Source organism: Phyllostomus hastatus, unplaced genomic scaffold (genome assembly GCF_019186645.2).
Source record: "Phyllostomus hastatus isolate PE091 unplaced genomic scaffold, TTU_PhHast_1.1 phas_contig_58, whole genome shotgun sequence".
Lineage (NCBI taxonomy): Eukaryota > Metazoa > Chordata > Mammalia > Chiroptera > Phyllostomidae > Phyllostomus > Phyllostomus hastatus.
Window position 1 is genome coordinate 55,920,828 of NW_025333916.1, and position 16,934 is coordinate 55,937,761.

The 16,934-nt window shown below is 46.4% G+C and overlaps 2 protein-coding genes across 2 annotated transcripts in view; one reads left to right on the plus strand and one right to left on the minus strand.

The window, feature by feature from the left end:
- Positions 1 to 16,934, plus strand: part of SLC1A3 (solute carrier family 1 member 3) — a 78,291-nt gene that overhangs the window by 46,155 nt on the left and 15,202 nt on the right. Inside the window, exon 4 of the mRNA XM_045848202.1 lies at positions 15,537 to 15,741. Within this exon, the coding sequence (XP_045704158.1) occupies positions 15,537 to 15,741 (205 nt within the window). The remainder of the gene's footprint in view (positions 1 to 15,536; positions 15,742 to 16,934) is intronic.
- Positions 1,381 to 1,752, minus strand: LOC123824907 (60S acidic ribosomal protein P1-like). Its single transcript, XM_045848336.1, has one exon. The coding sequence runs from the start codon at positions 1,750 to 1,752 to the stop codon at positions 1,381 to 1,383; it is 372 nt and encodes a 123-aa protein (XP_045704292.1).

Here is a 16,934-nt window from a genome sequence, read left to right on the forward strand (position 1 = left end):
TGCAACCCAGGCATGTGCCCTGACTGGGAATTGAACCTGCAATGCTTTGGTTCGAAGCCTGCGCTCAATCCACTGAGCTACGCCAGCCAGGGCTTCTATTTTTCTATGTTAGAATAAAAAACCCACTTGCCAAGAAAGCTCGTGACCTCCCGAGCCAGGGAAAACTGCATCTGTGGTAAACCAGTTCCAAATTGGTGTGCTGAAGCGAAGCTGGAAACTGCTTTGCAAAAGGCCGCGGTGAAGCTTCCGTTCTATCCAAGCCTCACCACTAACTGCTGGTGCCATTCTGTACATCATTGAACCTCTTGATTTCTGGGCCTCACTCTCCAAAGCCTGGACGTCCTCAGCCATGAGAGCCCCAGTTTTAGGCATTGAATTTTGGCTTTTTGATAACAGACTTGGTTTCCAAGGGTGTTTGCAGATTCCCTGTGGGATTGTGTTCTCTGCAATCAAGGTTCCGTAGCTACAGGGTTCCCTGAGCCTGGGACAGAGCCCGGCTCACGGTTACTCCTCAATAATGAGCCGTGAGTGTAGAACATTGGCATTGCCATTCAGACTGCGTTTACTCTCTTCCACCTGGAAGGAGTAAACATGATCATCTTGATTGCAGATTTATTCTTTGACCGATCAGTGACTTTTTCACATGCATGGCAATTGCTAGCAGTTATCAAGTATAAAAGGCATGTCTGGCATTGAACACACTTACTTGTTATCCCTTCTGCAACGTCATTATTATCTCTGTTTTACAGATGAGGAGACTTCCCAAGGTCTCCCTGCTAGCAAGTGGCTGAGCCTGAATTCACACTCAGAGCCATTTGTCACTAAAGCCCCCCTCTCCGTAATGCCGGGCAACCCCTCATGCGGCGTGGCCTCTGGATTTACACTGGATCCGTTGCCTTAATTTATGCCCATGATAAAAACTCTATTCTCCATGTGAGTTAAACATGTTCCACAATTTTCTCATACTTGTAACTTATGTCACGTGTAGTTGAACATTGGGTTATTTGGTGAGAATATGACTTAATCTACTCAACAAAAGAATTTTTTGAGAGTAGGAACTACTGGTGGTATATTTCCATCCCAGCACTAGTTGCAATAACGAGCTCTTGTTGCAGTGGATGTTACTGAAATAACGCATGGGTTCGTGGGTTGGGTGCCGTTGCTTCATTGTGCTCATCCTCTGAACTTGCAGTTTGCCGCCATCCTCCATTGGTCGTGTATCTATTGAGTCACTGCTGTGATGGCCCCTGGCCTAGAGAAATAAATAGAGACCATCGTGTACATTTATCATTGAAGAACTGTAATCTGGAACACCACAGCTGATTTGTTATTGTGGAAGGATTAAAGATAAATGAAAGGCATTACTTCTTTTTTCAGAGTTCAGCTTTTTATTGCATGGGTTGCAGGGGAGGTTTGGTCAAAAAGACCAAAGCCTGTGTGCTCATCGGACTCCTCAGATTCTTCCTTCTTTGCTTCCACTTTCTCCACCTCAGCGGGGGCAGCAGTGGTGGAAGGGACAGGACTTCCTGCTGGTGCGGCACCAGCTGCTGGGGCAGGTCTGCCAGCCCCTCCATTGCAGATGGGGCTCCCAGTGTTGACACTGGCCAGAGCCTTGGCAAACAAGCCTGGCCAGAAAGCCTCGACATTCACACCGGCTGCTTTAATGAGGGCATTGCCCTTCTGCTCCCCGACCCTCACCTCATCACCCTGAAGGATGAGCGCTGAGTAGATGCAGGTGAGCTCCGAAACCATGCGCTACAAGGAACCTCTGTACAGTATAAAAAAACTTCCTATAATAACATTCTGCCGAAAAGTTCCTGACACATTTTGTTTTGATTATTCCAAACATTTTTGAGTCTTCAATAATACCTTGACAATAAAATAGAACCTAATAAAACAGTGAAGTAGGTTTTCAACTAGCTGAACGTTTGGATCTGCTGAGTGTATAAGCCTCCACGTCAGCCTGGAAAGACACCTGGTGAAGTACCTGGTGTATTTGTTAAAACCCTGCTCTGTTCCATACCTTTATCAACAACGTAAAGACCTGGAAGACACATACATTGTGTTTTCAGATGGCATAAGTAAGCCCTGCCACCGTAGTTTCTACCACATATGTCTATGGTCATGGTTCAGAATGACTTCAGTGGGCTGCACTGCCGGATGGAAATGGACAAGATGAAATGGAGCAGGGAATAAATGTACATTTTTGCTTTTAGACTCAAGGTAATTGTATGATTGCAAGATGGGGAGCGGCTGAGCTTGGCAGCAGTTCATGCGACTAAACGCTCAGTATGAACTCATAGTGGGACCTGGTGGCTAAAAAGAATGAATGTAGTCATGGGCTTCCTCGGTAGAATTAATAGTTCACCGTACTCCACACGGGTCACACTGCATTGGGATAATTTATTTAGTTCCGAGAACATTCAGGAACGAATTTGACAAAGCAGAGTGGCTGCTAAGAGGGTGTTGAAACCAATCCAGGACACATTTATTTACTGGGCTCCTGTTTTGGGCAGGCCATGTGCTAACCGGTGTGGAAAAGAAAGATGGGAAGATAAGCCAGTCTCTAGCCTCGAGGAGTCGGGAATTTAAATACAAAGCCCGACAGGTACATGCATGACAGTGAAATGCAGCAGGTTATGGAAGCCAAGAGACACAGAGAAAGTGCTGTGGGAATTCAGGAGCTGGGCTAGTGGTAGGCTTTCCACGGGAAATGAGGACGAGAACAAAGGAAGCCTTCACAGCAAAGACGCAGAGACAGGAAAACTCCACACGTCTAGGGAACTCTGAGTGGTCTAGGCTGCCTGGAAGAATAGGGTCGACTGTAGTAGGAGATGAAGCTGAGGGAAGAGGGTGTGGACCAGAGTGTGAGGTCCTGACTGCTAGGCAAGGGGAGGGATTGTAGGTTGGCGAGCATCTGGAAATAACGGTGCATGAGGATGCTTTGCAGAAACGATGTGTGTTTAGTCTGGAAACAAGAAGACCAAGGCCCCTCTGGGAAATGTGGACCAGACTTACTCTGCATTCCTCCAAAACCAAAAATGTATCACAGGAGAAAAGTGTTATAAAGAGCCAGATTTCAGTTTTTGCTAAGCATCATTTAAAAAAAAAAAAAAGAAGCTGCCCGTCAACGGAGAGCTCGCCTGGGTGATGGCGTCCTCACGGCTGGGCTGAGGGGAAGCCCAAGACTGACACTCTCAAGGGCATGCGGCGAGGCGACGCTGCAGCTGCACCCAGGGACCTGGGCATTCTGGGAAGTGCCCAAGGCCTTCCAATGCGTAACTGTCCATTGTGGGGTTTCCCCTTCTTCTTTGTTAGGTTGTCAATTAGTACATCAGCTTCTGAAGCTGGCACGTTATGACCCCCCAGTTCAATGAGACGTCAGACTGACTCCAGGGCAGGTGTCCAGTGCTTTGACCGTAGCCACTCATCACCACTGCTTGACTTACCAACACAGGCACCATCCTTTTTTACTATGAAGTATGGCATCCTTCGCATGTGAATACAGATCTTTGGGAGAGTTCTCCACTAGGCGAATCAAATGCAAATCAACCATTGATAAAGTCCAGTGCGGAGAAGCCTTAATTGACAAAGAATCCCCATGGCTGTAGGTGCAGGGATTGCGCAGTGGGTTCCGGAGGTGGAAAGGCTTGAGTTTCAGGGCCAGCAATCCCAGTGGCTAGCCGTGCGATCCTGAGCACGTGATGTGACCTCCCTGTTTCCTAATCCGTAAGTGGGGATGGGCCCTTGCTAGCCCTGACCTTGCAGGCTGTTTGGGAGGATTACTCGGGATAACGCATGTAGCCTGCGCCTGGCAGCACAGGGTCCAGTTTTACGAACCCAGTTCTCCCATTGTACAGTGGCGTTCCCAGGAGCTCTTCCAAGCTAAAGGTATTTTTGCGAACGGAAACATTGCTCTCCTGACGTGGCTAATTTATATGTGCCAGATATTGTTCTGAGGCTTCACACGATGAACTCCTTTAGTCCTCAGAACAGCCCCATAAAGTAAACTCTGCCAAAATCCCTCATGATGGAGAAACTGAGAGGTTACCTGTCGTGACCAGTCCAAGCTAGTCAATGAGGGAGCCAGGGTCCAGACCAAGCCAACTACAGAGGTTATTACCACCATTTCCTCGCAATTTCAAATGTGGGAAACAAACCAGTTTTCCGACTTTCTTCCCAAGTTCATTTCAAATACTCTGCCATATAATTTCATGCCATTTTATCTGGTCAGGACTATCTCACATTAATATAGTTTCAAGTCATACTTACTACATTAAAACACAAGGGCCTTAATGATCATGTCCCCTTTAGCCAGAGCATTGAGGGGGTCCTTAATAAAAGTCAAATGATGCAGGAATAAGTGAAAAAATTTAAATTGTAGAAGTCGTTCATATAGCCACTTGTAAAGGAAGCAAGTTATCCTTAATATAACTTTTCTACTTTACCATTGTGGGGGCTCAAAAAAACAAAGAAATAATAATAAAAACAATATTTTTCCTTCCACCTTCTAAGTTCTTCTAGCTGAGCTAGTAATCAAGTTGACAGAGATAGATGGACAGGAGAAAAATCAAATTTTAATACATGTTTACAAGGAGTTCACATAAGCATGACAGTTCCAAAGACAGCAAGGCAACACTGGGTATATAAGGCGTTTTGGTCAGAGGAGGAAAGGGGGAAGGACAAGGTATTCAATTTCAGAAGTGAGAACGGGCGATTTACGGGTAGTTGAGGAAGAGGGGACCGTGCATGGCAGGAAAATTCTTGCTGGGCGACTCAGAGACAGTGGGACTGGGGGGACCTAGCCAACAGGCCCCAGCCTGCCACCCTCCCCTCTGCCCTTCTAAATTCAAATTAGACTAAGGTAGATATGTAAAGATTTCTTTTGTGGAGCAGGTTTTTCCATTTGAAATTCTTAGGCAGGATATGGAGAAGGACCAGAGGGTCTTTCTGCATCTCATTTCTTAACAACCCACTAAAACTCAACGTCCCAAAAGGCAACTGGAGGTTCCCAGGACTGGGGTTTCTTTCACCACCTCCTTCCATTATTTGGAGCAGTCATAGCCTTTTGTGTCACTCATTTGAAATCAATGTCTTGCACCCTTTACCTTGTTTATAACCCCCACATCCCTTTTTAGCAATGATGTCCTCTCTGTCTCTGTCTCTCTCCCTCATCATGTAGTGTTACCAGATATTACTCAGAAGTACCCGCCTACTCGTCGTGTATTTCTCAGACACTGGTGGCTGCATCGTTACCCACGCTATCCATAAATTCCAAGTTAAAGAATAATTTCACCAATCCAATCCACGCCACATCAATCTCAGGTCAACCAGACACCATTTCTACACCCCTTCCTTGACACCCTCCTAGATCCCTGAGGTCTATCCAGACTTAGCGAAGTTTGATGTAAGGGGCTGCCCATAATTTTCTTTGGAGTGATTTTGGGAATTCCTAAATACCCCTCGAGAAAAACATCAAGAGACAAAACTGAGTCACACAGAAACTATGTACCTAAATGTTACCAAACTAAAGCAGAATATGCGGAAACAACCCCTTTCCGCAGAAGGAAAAGAGCCCGGAGCGTTCGGCCACTGCTGGTGGAATATATCAGCGATCATTCCATTCTATTGTCGGGGCCAAAAATGCAGCTTTTCCTGTTCCAAGGGGAGCGAGTTCTCCTGCTACAAGTGAGGCAGAGATGAGGGAAGCCAACCATTTCCAGATTTTTCCACCGTCTTTGCTACCCTGGGAAGGGGTACGGCGGCATTGTGTGGGCCAGGTAGCTGGGAGCGTAATCTCCCACTCTGTGGGTGCGACTATTCCTTTATAGATTAGATAAGAACAACTGATGAACTTTTAAATACTGAGAAAACTAATCAGAACTGGAGGGGGGTGGGGGTGTTGGCCACAGCCCAGAACTATGCGGACTGAGATAAAAGCACCCACGGAACTTTTTCTCCATCCCCCGCCTCTCGGCTTCTCTTTCCTCTCCTCCTGTCCGTCACTCTCTCCACTCTCTTGTCACCACGGTCTTCTCTTCCTCCTCTTGCCCACCCCAACTCTATCCCCCAGGACTTCATTTTGCACCCTTTCTTAACTAGCCAAAAATCGTAGACTTAAATTTTTTTTTAATTTATTCTTTTAGATAATAAAGATTCTACATTCTGGACTTAATTTGGAAAACAGCTGAGGTGAACACATTTTATTCTCAATCATTTCTTTTTTATATATAAGAAACATATCGTTGTAAAAATATCTTCATTTCAGTCTCAAGCAACGGCCTTGACCTCACTCGGTCCGTTGCAGAGCTGGCAGATTGGGGTCAGGGCTCTGGAATCAAGGCATTGTGGGTGGAGGCGGACTTCGGGTCACAGGGCGTGCGTGCGTCCTCTGGCCCCAGGGATCTGTGCTGCTTCCCCGCCTCATTTTAAGGCTTGGAGTCGCGCTCCGGCTTCAGCCGGTCTTCTGGGAATCCGAACCAGGCTGCGCTGGTTTTCAATGTCCACTTGTTGCTTTCGACTTCTATGAGCCTTTCAATTCCTTTTCCTCCGTGAGGGACAGACCCTCTGTGGAAAGAAAGGGCACCCCTCGAGGCTGCCATGTTCTGCAGTCAACTTGAGATGCCTTTTGATGGGCTTCAAACAAGCCTGGCCCGGCGGTAGCATTGGGTCCCACTCAGCATTCTGCTTGCTAGGACACATGCTGTCTTCACCACCGTCTTCCTGGGAAGGTCTCTCAGGGCCCAGCCCGGGAAGGGCTTGTCCACAGCAAGTCAGAGGGGCCCTTTTGAAAACTGCAACCTACTCATCTAGTGGTTGGTTGTCAATCATGATTCTTCGTGGGGGGAAAAGGCAGAGGAGGTTGGAGCTCTGGCCCTCAAAGAATTTCCCCTCATTAAATCAGCGCACTTTGCTGTTCTCCACCCTCTCTTCTTACCGTGAATGAAGTCGCCTTACTTGTCCCCGTTGAGGTCACTGCTCCCCAGGTGGGTGCTGGTGGGTGCGGTGTCCCACCGCATGTTGGCGTGTCTTTCCACATGGCAGAGGTTCCTTTTCCCAGCCGGGCTTCACAGGTGTCACCAGGAGTTGGTCGGATCGGCCCTTTGCCCCCACTGCTCAAGCCACACTTGTTGCTGCTATTTTCCCTGGTCCTGAGTGCCTCAGCCTTGGCGAGAGGACAGTGATGGCTTTGTGCGCGGCTGTTACAATGCGGTAACCGAAGAAAGGGTCCCGGTCTGGGGCTGTCAGCTGTTACTAATCACACTCCCCAGCTCCTCCCGGGTCCCGCTCGCCTCTGCCTCCTGCTCCGCTGAGCACACATAAAGAAGATGAATGACTCCCTGGTTCCTCTTCAGAAAAGCATATTGTGCAGCGCATTCCAACACCGTGAGCGAAGGGCGGGCTAGTGGGAGGGGTGAATGGGTGTCTAAACCACACTCAGCGGGCCTTGCGCCGGCTGCTGCGGGCCAGGGAGAAGGGAATTTCGGAGCTGGCCCTTGGGAGAGTGTCCTGAGACCTTGCTGAGCGGAAGAGGAAGTCCCTGCGGTGGGCTGCCTGGCAGATGGCCATTCTGGACCCACTGCAGGGCTGTGTTGGGCTGTAACGAGGTCTGATGGGTGGGTGGGACTAGCGTAGAGAACAGCAGAGCCCGACCACCCGGGACCTCGGCAGCTGGTTACCTAGGAGCGGCAGCCTGCACCGCAGAGTGAAGGAGAAGGGCCTTGGAAGCTCTTTGTTATTAGAGGCACCAGCACTTGACGTTGAACTTGAGTCTGCCCACTCGGCCTCCCTGTATGAAAGTTCATTTTCAAAGGACAACTAGAGCCAGGGAAAAAAGGATTGGCTGGTCTGCTAGTCCTACCAGACGGAGGAGGATGAAAGGTGATTTATGTGATTTTTCTGCTTCAAATACTATTGTCTGCTCCGCTGGTGTTTTTATTTAACCGTTTTTTCAAAAGAGAACGGTTCCCCTTCACCTTCCCACCCTTCTTTTTAATAGTGAACCCTCCAGCTGGAGGAAAGACTTTTGTTGACAAGTTTTCAGGGCCGGATGAAAAAATCAGTTCACCTGACAAATAACGTGCCATCATCGCAAGCAGTGAGTTTGTGAGGAGACTTCCCGGTCCCCACGCACTGCAACCCCATCAAACGAAGCGGTGTTGCAGGAGAATGAAATGTCAGCTTCTGGGATTCTGGGCACAGCCACGAGGGGCAGGAAACTGTGGCCAGGGTGAAAATATGGGATTTAATTGACTGTGAATTCCGCAAACTCGTTCTCTGCTCTCTGTGGAGATGGTTTAACTCTCTTCACTAAGAATCACTGATTACAGTAAAAGCCGCCTTTGCTCAAAATTCCAGGAAGCAAGCGTTTTCTGCAACTTTTTCCCTCGTTACAATGCATGAAAATATTGGTGAAGCCCACTTACTTGATTTATGATCTGCATCACAGGTGCTCGGTAGACCACACCCTTCCCTTCCATTCCGTTCTCTGTGCTTATTTTTTAATGTATTCACTCATCCTTCTGTTAACATGTGGACAGATGGGACTACAGCAATTACTCATAGAGGCTCATCTGCCAGAGTAAACCAGGTTAGCAAAAGAGGGAAAATGATACAGGGGTGGGAGAGGGAGAAGGCAGGGAGGGAGGGGGCAGAGGTGCCCCTGGTGGTGGGAGCAGAGGTCTGCCAGTCCCCCGCCCTCCTGACCAGCCTGGAGGCACCTGCTGAGAGTGACCACCCAGCTCTGCAAATGAGCTTCCAGTGATACTGGGTCACTGTCTCCACAGTGTCTGTCTCTCATTCTTCAAGACTGCATGAACCTCACTATTTTGGATTAATTGGGGGAAGAGCAATCAAAATTGATGAGTCAGAATGTCGGAGTATTTCGTAAAAGCAACACTAGAACTTGTAATTTATACCCTACTCTAAATGTTTTTATTCTTTTAAGTGTGTGGCCTCTACCCAGCATAGCAGCAATAACGGGGATAAGGATGACTGTCAACACGTATCTCAGGATGCCTAGCCATGCAGGCACTTTCCCCAGGCACAAGGCTGCGCCAATAAATCAAACAGCTGGTTCTACTCTCTTGGCATTCATTCTAGTAAAGACAGGCATGCAACAGTCATAGCTAGCATTTATCTGGGGCCAACTTTGTGCTGATTCCTGTAAGTTTTCCTAGGCGTACAATGTAGGTCTGATCAGCTTCTTGTTTGGGGGAAACAGAGGCTTAGAGAGTCAAATAACTCTTAGTAAGCAGCTTGTTGATTATTTACCTGTGTAATTAATAATAACAGCTGAGATTTGCTGAATGCTCACTCTGTGCCCAACTCTATGCTAAGTGCTTTCTGTATGGACTTTTTAAAAAAAGATTTTATTTATTTATTTTTAGAGAGGGAAGGGAAAGAGAGAGAGAGAAACATCAATGTGTGGTTGCTGGGGGCCGTGGCCTGCAACCCAGGCATGTGCCCTGACTGGGAATCGAACCTGCGACACTTTGGTTCGCAGCCCGCGAGCAATCCACTGATCTACACCAGCCAGGCTGTATGGAAATTTTTTATTGCAAGGAAAGCCCTGTGAGGAGCTTTCATCATTCTCCTTCTGCAGATGGGGAAACTGAGACTCGCAGAGCTCATACGAGACCAGAGACAGTAGCAGGGTCCGAGTACTCTGTCCTCAGAGCCTGCACTCGCAGTCACTGTGCTGTAATTTTTTTTTTAAGTGTGCTTCTAAAAGTGCATGAGGTTGGCCATGAGTAGTTTGAAACATTGCCTTTTAGGTTAAGTTCAGAGGCTATCACCTGCTTAATTAATTGTGATTCAAAACTGAGATGAGGTACAATCACTTCTTAGCAACAATTTCTAACCTAACTTTTAAAGCTTTGCCTTCTGCTCCAGAACCCAGAGAGGCAAAGTGCTTTGCTTTTTACAGTCTAGTCTTCAGGAGTTTAGAAGAAGAAGATATGTTAGTGAAAAGAACAACACGATGTAGCTATAGACAGAGATTCTATGTGACTTGCCTGTTTCATGCTCTCTGCCAGCCCCCCGCTCCCTGTCCCCTGAGCTTTCTGGCCCTCCTGCCCACCCTCCTTCCTGAGGGCCCAGTGCACACCTGCTCCAGCACTGCACAGCTGCTTTAGTATGTTTTTCAATCCATAAATATGAAGCATATTGTAGTTTTAGAGTGTAACTTTCTTTTAGGAAAAAAAAAACCATCCCCTTATATTCAAATGAATACGGTACGTGTTAGAGCTCACACTTGATTTCCTTGTAAGCTTGCCTGTCCTGAAACACCAGGAGGGTCGCTCTCATCAGAGGAGTGTTTGGGAAGCCCATTGTGGAGAAGGAATACATCTAAAATAAGGTAAAAACTGAAACCAAGCAATAGCTTTGAACCAGCAGTTGCCGTCGTCCCTGTTCTGTTTTTCCTGGTGCTGATCCAGTGGTCCTGGACGAGCAATGGAACACCATGAGGATGAGTAGAAAGACAATTCATAACACACGACTTCCTCTTTAGAGTTCATGTTGCAAAACCAGAGACAGGACGTACTGGAGGAAATGACACATTAATGTGTAGGACATAGGTTTTTAGCAGGGTGAGAATAAAATCCATGCAAGTGATAGAGCCTTGGGAACTTGACATTTTTTGTATACTCTTCTTTAATACTTGGCTGCATACATATTTCATTTACCCAGGAAGCCATGCAAAAGATCATGCCAAAAGAAATCTGATTTAAAATAGAGACTTACAGAATTACACATATATGTTTGTAAAAAACTTTGTCCCCACCCCCACCCCTCAAAAACACCGTGAATTTGGTGTATATTTGTTGTGCTAAACTGATTGCCAAAAGACTTCATAAATAATGAGGTAAGTGAATATTTACCGGTTTGCATCAAGAAACTCTCTTCCTCTCTTTGTAAAGTGACTGTTGCCTAAAATACCCAGATATTTGAAGCAAGTCTTAATCTTTTATATTCTGGAGAACATCTTGTTTGATCTCTTTTAGATGCTTAACTCATTGATGAACATGTACAAGGTTTGCAGAAATGATTGACTGATTGCTTTCTTGATGACTGGTTATTGCTGGGCTGGTTTTTAGAAAGGAAAATAAGACTTGTGTGCCCATAGCCAGCAAGTATTCATGGCTCTCCACACTCCAAGCTCTGGGCTGTTTTCCTGGGAGGGGGAGGAACTTGATCTGATTGACCAGTTCTCCAGCTAGCCCTTCTGGTGACCAGCGTTATTCACTTCCCCTCAAGGTAGGGAATGCTGAGGAATGTGCCCGAGTTTTTCCACAGTTACCTCCTCCTGGAATTTTTCCTCCAGCCAGCTGGCTCATCTCAGCATTGAACTCAAATGCAAGAGAGTTAAGAAAGCTAGCATGGAAAACAAGCAAATGAAATGTGGGTAGCTTCTGGCTTGTCCATAAAAAGAGAGGTATAGTAGAGGTGTATAGAGAGGTATGGTAGAAAGTGGGTTCAAATCCTGCCATTGCCGTTTACTAGCCATGCAATACTGGGCTTCTCCAGCCTCTTGTATCTTCATCTTTAAAGTGGTATCGCCAGTATACAATATCCAGTTCTCATGAAATTAAATGAGTATGTGCCATTGGTTGGAGGTGGAATTTGGTGAGTGAGGTAGTGAACCAGCATTAAAAATTCAACTCAAGATATGCAAAGCAGCCCTGGCTGGTGTGGCTCAGTGGATTGAGCACTGGCCTGTGAACCAAAAGGTTGCTGATTCGATTCCAAGTCACAGCACATACCTGGGTTGCAGGCCAGGTCCCTAACAAGGGGCACATGAGAGGCAACTGCACATTGATGTTTCTCTCCCTCTCTTTCTCCCTCCCTTCCCCTTTCTAAAATAAATAAATAAAATCTTTTTTTAAAAAGATATGCAAAACAATGAAACATACAAACATATCACTGTAATTGGAAGACCAATCACAGCACTTGTAGCAATTGTACAAGATAGACTTTATTTGGGTTTCAAGCTGACAGATTATTTTCACGGTAAAGATGTTAGAATGTCTTCCATGGGTCTGGTTTAGCTAAGCCCAGATCAAAAGAAGCAAAAGAGACCCGTGAAGATCATTATCTGTACGCCTTGTTCTGGAATGCATTTCTCCGATCCACGTTTAGGTGAACACTAGCTGTGGTGACACACTCCGTAAACACCGACACGCCCCAGAAACCACCTATCTGGCCCTTGCCCCGTGCTCTTTTCTTCCCTGTATTCTCAAGTGACAAGGCGCAAAGCAAACTTTCCCCTTTCCAGGCATGTAGGACGCTTCCTGCAAAAGTTCCCTTTTCTGCAGAGTGACTGAGCACTTCTCTTTGTCCTCAGACACTCTGACCTCTGGTGTAGAGCTTCGTCTCCAGTCTCACAGGGCCCGGGAAAGGCGGTGGTCGTTAGTGGAAGGGAGAGGGGTAGTGACCCACTACTCACTTTGGGTTTTGTCTTCTAAGCTCTTCCTCCGTTTTCTCCTATCACGGCCATTCTGCCTCAGGCCTGGTGTGTGGACAGATTAGCTACATCTGCCCTGCTGTTGCCCTGAAGGCAGCGTGTGGCCTTGTTGCTGGTGGTCCCTTTGGTTTTACAAGCCTGTCTCAGAGAGAAGGGGAGTGGTTAGCATTGGAAGGAAGGAGGAGGAAGACGCTGGGGCACCAGGAACAGAGGTGGAGCAGCAGCCCCTGTCAGGGGAAGGACCTATATGGAGAATTGGTTAATGAAGATATCCTCCCCCCACACACCCCTTCCTTGAAACCATAGCAGCTGCTGCTTTATTCTCTCTCAAAGGGAAAAAGTGTGACGAGGTTGGTGAGGCATCTCATTTGACTATTGAGTCTCCTTCTGGGGTCACTGCTAAAAAAAAAAATGCCTCAATAGTTGTCTTCAGCTGTTTTGGAATTAGAAAGTAGGGACAAAAGACTTTCATGTTGGTTTTCATTTAAAATTTTAAACTAAACCCCTGTGGACTTGGTTTCCTAGAGCTGATCACCCTTTAGCTGTGGATTCTGGGATAACCTCCCCGACCCTCCACCCTTGGTGGGAGTGGGGTGCAGGGGGCGGGGTTGCAGCCTCCTCCTCCTTTCTGCCACATTGGTTCCAGTGCTCTGCATTGAGCACTCAGCGCTCTCTCTGAATAGCTGTGGTTAGGGAGCCGTGGGCAGGAGCGGCAGAGAAGAGCTGGAGTGAGGACGGAGCAGCCCACAGAATAGAAGCAAGAGGGAAGGAAAGCAATCGGAGGTAGAACATTCCGCTGCCTGTACCCCCTAGCAGAGCTACCCAGACCACTGCGTCCACACCGCTCCCCGCCGAAGAGGGGCAGGCATCAGTGGTGACAAGCTCGGGCAACGGTGGGGAAGAGAGGGCCTGTTCTGAAGGCAATTACGTCAGGCACAGGGAAACCAAGATATGTTTGAGATGGGATTCAGGCCTGAGGATGAAAGTGGGGGATGGGACACTCTGGAAACAGATTAGCTCGTTTTTAATGCTGACGTGTTGAAGCGGCACCATCCCCACAAATGGATGCTTATTCCTCGGGTCCAGGAAGCCAAAAGCAAGGCTAAAGGAAGCTAAGTTCATACATTAAAGCCAGAGTTGGCCTCCTGGTTTGTGGGAGCTGCAATTGTTTTTCTGGAGGGAAGGAGGTGCAGAAAGTACACTATGTTCCTGGCTGGCGTAGCTCAGTGGATTGAGCACAGGCTGCGAACCAGGCATCGCAGGTTCGATTCCCAGTCAGGGCACATGCCTAGGTTGCAGGCCATGGCCCTCAGCAACCGCACATTGATGTTTCTCTCTCTCTTTCTCGCTCCCTTCCCTCTCTAAAATAATAATAATAATAAATTAATTAATTAAAAAAGAAAGTACACTAAGCTTAGTCACATAAGCTCTGGGTCCAAGCTTCCACTCCGTTTTCTCTGGTGTTAACTGTGGCCTTAGGCAGGGGTATCCAACAACCTTTGGCCCAATACAAAATCATAAATTTACTCAAAACATTATGAGATTTTTTTTTATAATCATGTGTTGCGATGTATTTAATGTGTGGCCCAAGACAACTCTTCTTCTTCCAGTGTGGCCCAGAGACATCAGAATGTTGGACACCCCTGCCTCAGAGAGCTACTTAGTTGTTTTTTAATCTGCCTTTTAGGCAGTTGTGGTTAAAAATAAGAATATATCAGGTACTAAGCAAGTGCTTAATATGAAAATCAAGACAATATGATTCGAATACAAATGAAATTATAAATGGAAGATCATGGCTTCAATGTCCACATAAGCTCATTGCTATTGTATTAAGATTTGGGGGGGCAAATCCAGCCAGTTGTCTGGCGATCACAGACACTGTTTTTTCAATACTTTACCTTAGTCTAAATATTTTGGCATGAACAAGGTCACAGCCTGAAGAGTAAACCATTATTAGAATCTGATACTGATCATTGAAATAAAATACAAACTTTTCACATATTTCTAGAAACACAATTTTGAATAGTAAAGAAAGTAGTAAAATTAACTATAATTAGATTTTCCTATGGTTGGATCTTACCATTTTAGAGGGAAGAGAAAGAAGGAAGAAAAAGCTAATGAAACAGAAGAGCCCATAATCTTATCTTTTGAGATGTTTGTGCCCTTTACCTTTTTTCCATCACAGCGGCATTGAGATAAGTTTTGTTTGCTAGAACAGTTAGGAAAATCTTAAAAGTCATGCCTCCTAAGATAACACCTTGCTTGAGGTAAACTTTGAAAATGTCCTGAAAATGAGGAGGAGAAGAATCTTTAACACAAGAGGAAGTACTCCAGGACTGGGTGACAAGGTGCTGGAAGGCAGGTACAAAAAGGAGAAGCCCCCCATCCCAGTAATTCTTTAGAAAACGCTTTGATTAAGTGAGATTAAATGAAACAGCAGAGAAGCTATTTGAGAACTTTGGCCTTGTCACCCAATATCTACCTAAAATACAAAATGAAGATCAATCAGTAGGTAATGGGAATAATGGCTTAAATTTTATAAGATCAAAAAAAAAAAAAGGACTCTCCAGTATATTTATAAAATCCTAACTCTTTTAAAAGAATTTAATGGCAGTTCCTCTGTGTGAGTCACCACAGGGCTTGGACTTGAGCAATGCTTAGAGTACCCTGCCAGAGAGTGTTTTAAGTGCCTCTCTCTTTGTCCACAGACACACACTCAACACACTACTATTCACACTCGTAGCTCCCCCAGCTAGTAGCAACCTGGGAAAGAACTTGATGGCCCTTTCAGATCATTAGGGAGACACGTGAAATCCATTCTGACGGCAGAACACAGGTGCTGTGTGTCTGCAAACACCGTCGGTGCAGGGCCTTCCTGTGGCTTTTCCCTTTCACCTTGAGTGATGCTCGGACTACATTTGCTACCCAGTTCTCATAACGTGTGTAAAATCCTGTGGCCGGGTGGGCTGCGGGTAGGGAAGTGTAGAAGGAAATACGGTTCCCATCACCTTCCACTGGAGAATTCCCTGGACTGACTTCCTGAAAATGTCCTTCTGTTTGCCTTCCCCAGGAATGGCGGCCCTAGATAGTAAGGCATCAGGGAAGATGGGAATGCGAGCTGTAGTCTATTACATGACTACGACCATCATTGCCGTGGTGATCGGCATAATCATTGTCATCATCATCCATCCCGGGAAGGGCACAAAGGAAAACATGCACAGAGAAGGCAAAATTGTACAAGTGACAGCTGCAGATGCCTTCCTGGACTTGATCAGGTATGTCCTTGCAAGCCCATCCCTTCGGGTATATTTTGACCACCCAACCCCTCTGATCTGGGGGAGCTAATCAAATCCTGAAGATGGTGTCCAATCTGAACCAGCTTGGCTGGGCTTGAAATGAGGGTCACAACTTTCCTTCATTCTAACAGAATTTGAAGTAAGGATCCATTATTTGCTCTTATGTGAAAGTGATAAGAAGAGTGAGGAGTGGATATGAATGAGTTTTGAGAGCTCTGCTTTTAGGATTCAGCATCCGATCACTCAGTTCTCCTCTCAGCTGTGCAACTCACCTTGGAACAGTTATAATTCTTCACTCACTTTTCTCAGGTCTTGCTCTTTAAGGCTACTTTTCATTCCAGGGCAAGCTGTTTGTGAGACTCCTCTAATTTAGAACTCGTGATCTGAATGATCATCTATTGTAAACAACAATTTCTTTCCAAAGGGGACTTTACAATCATCTGTTCATACCTGTTTTAAGGTCTTTTTCTTTTGTACTATTTATGAAGATAGAAGTTGGCAGATCAGTACTAAAAGAATAAAGAATGGCTTCTTTAGCATTGTTTTATGTACAAATCACACGCTGATTATAACTGAGTCTTATCTAATATTGAAACAGGCTTTACAATAGAGTTAATCTTACACAGAACTATGACATAAGCCAAATGTGATCTGGAACCTTCCTGCTCACTCCACGCTTGCATCAGTCAGGTCCTGGCAGGAAGCATATTGCATTTTTGAAAAGATCATTGAAAAGGGCTTGCAACAGTGCAAGCAGCATTAAGGGGACCTACAAGGGCCAGTGACGTACCAGATCACTAGCAGGGATGGGAAGCTGTTTCATTACCACCCCTAGCTCTGAGGGGTGAAAGCATGAGCTGCCACTGGAACTCAGGAAGAGCTGTGACCTTGGGAGAAGGCCCTGAGGAGAGAGGCTAGGGCTCTCGTTTGGAGCAGGGGAGCTGCTGCTCAACCTGTCAAAGAGAGAGCTGGGAGGGTATGAACATCACTTCTCTCTTTCCCACCCTGTAATTATTCAGAGCATCCCACTGGACAAACCCAACAGGAAGCCATATGGCAAGAGCACCCACAGGCTGCAGGCCAAGGGCTCAGCCCCCCCAGGGCACAGAAAGAGTAGAGAGTGGATCTAGAAGGGTGAATGGAAGATATCCCAGCACAGGCTCTAGATCCCC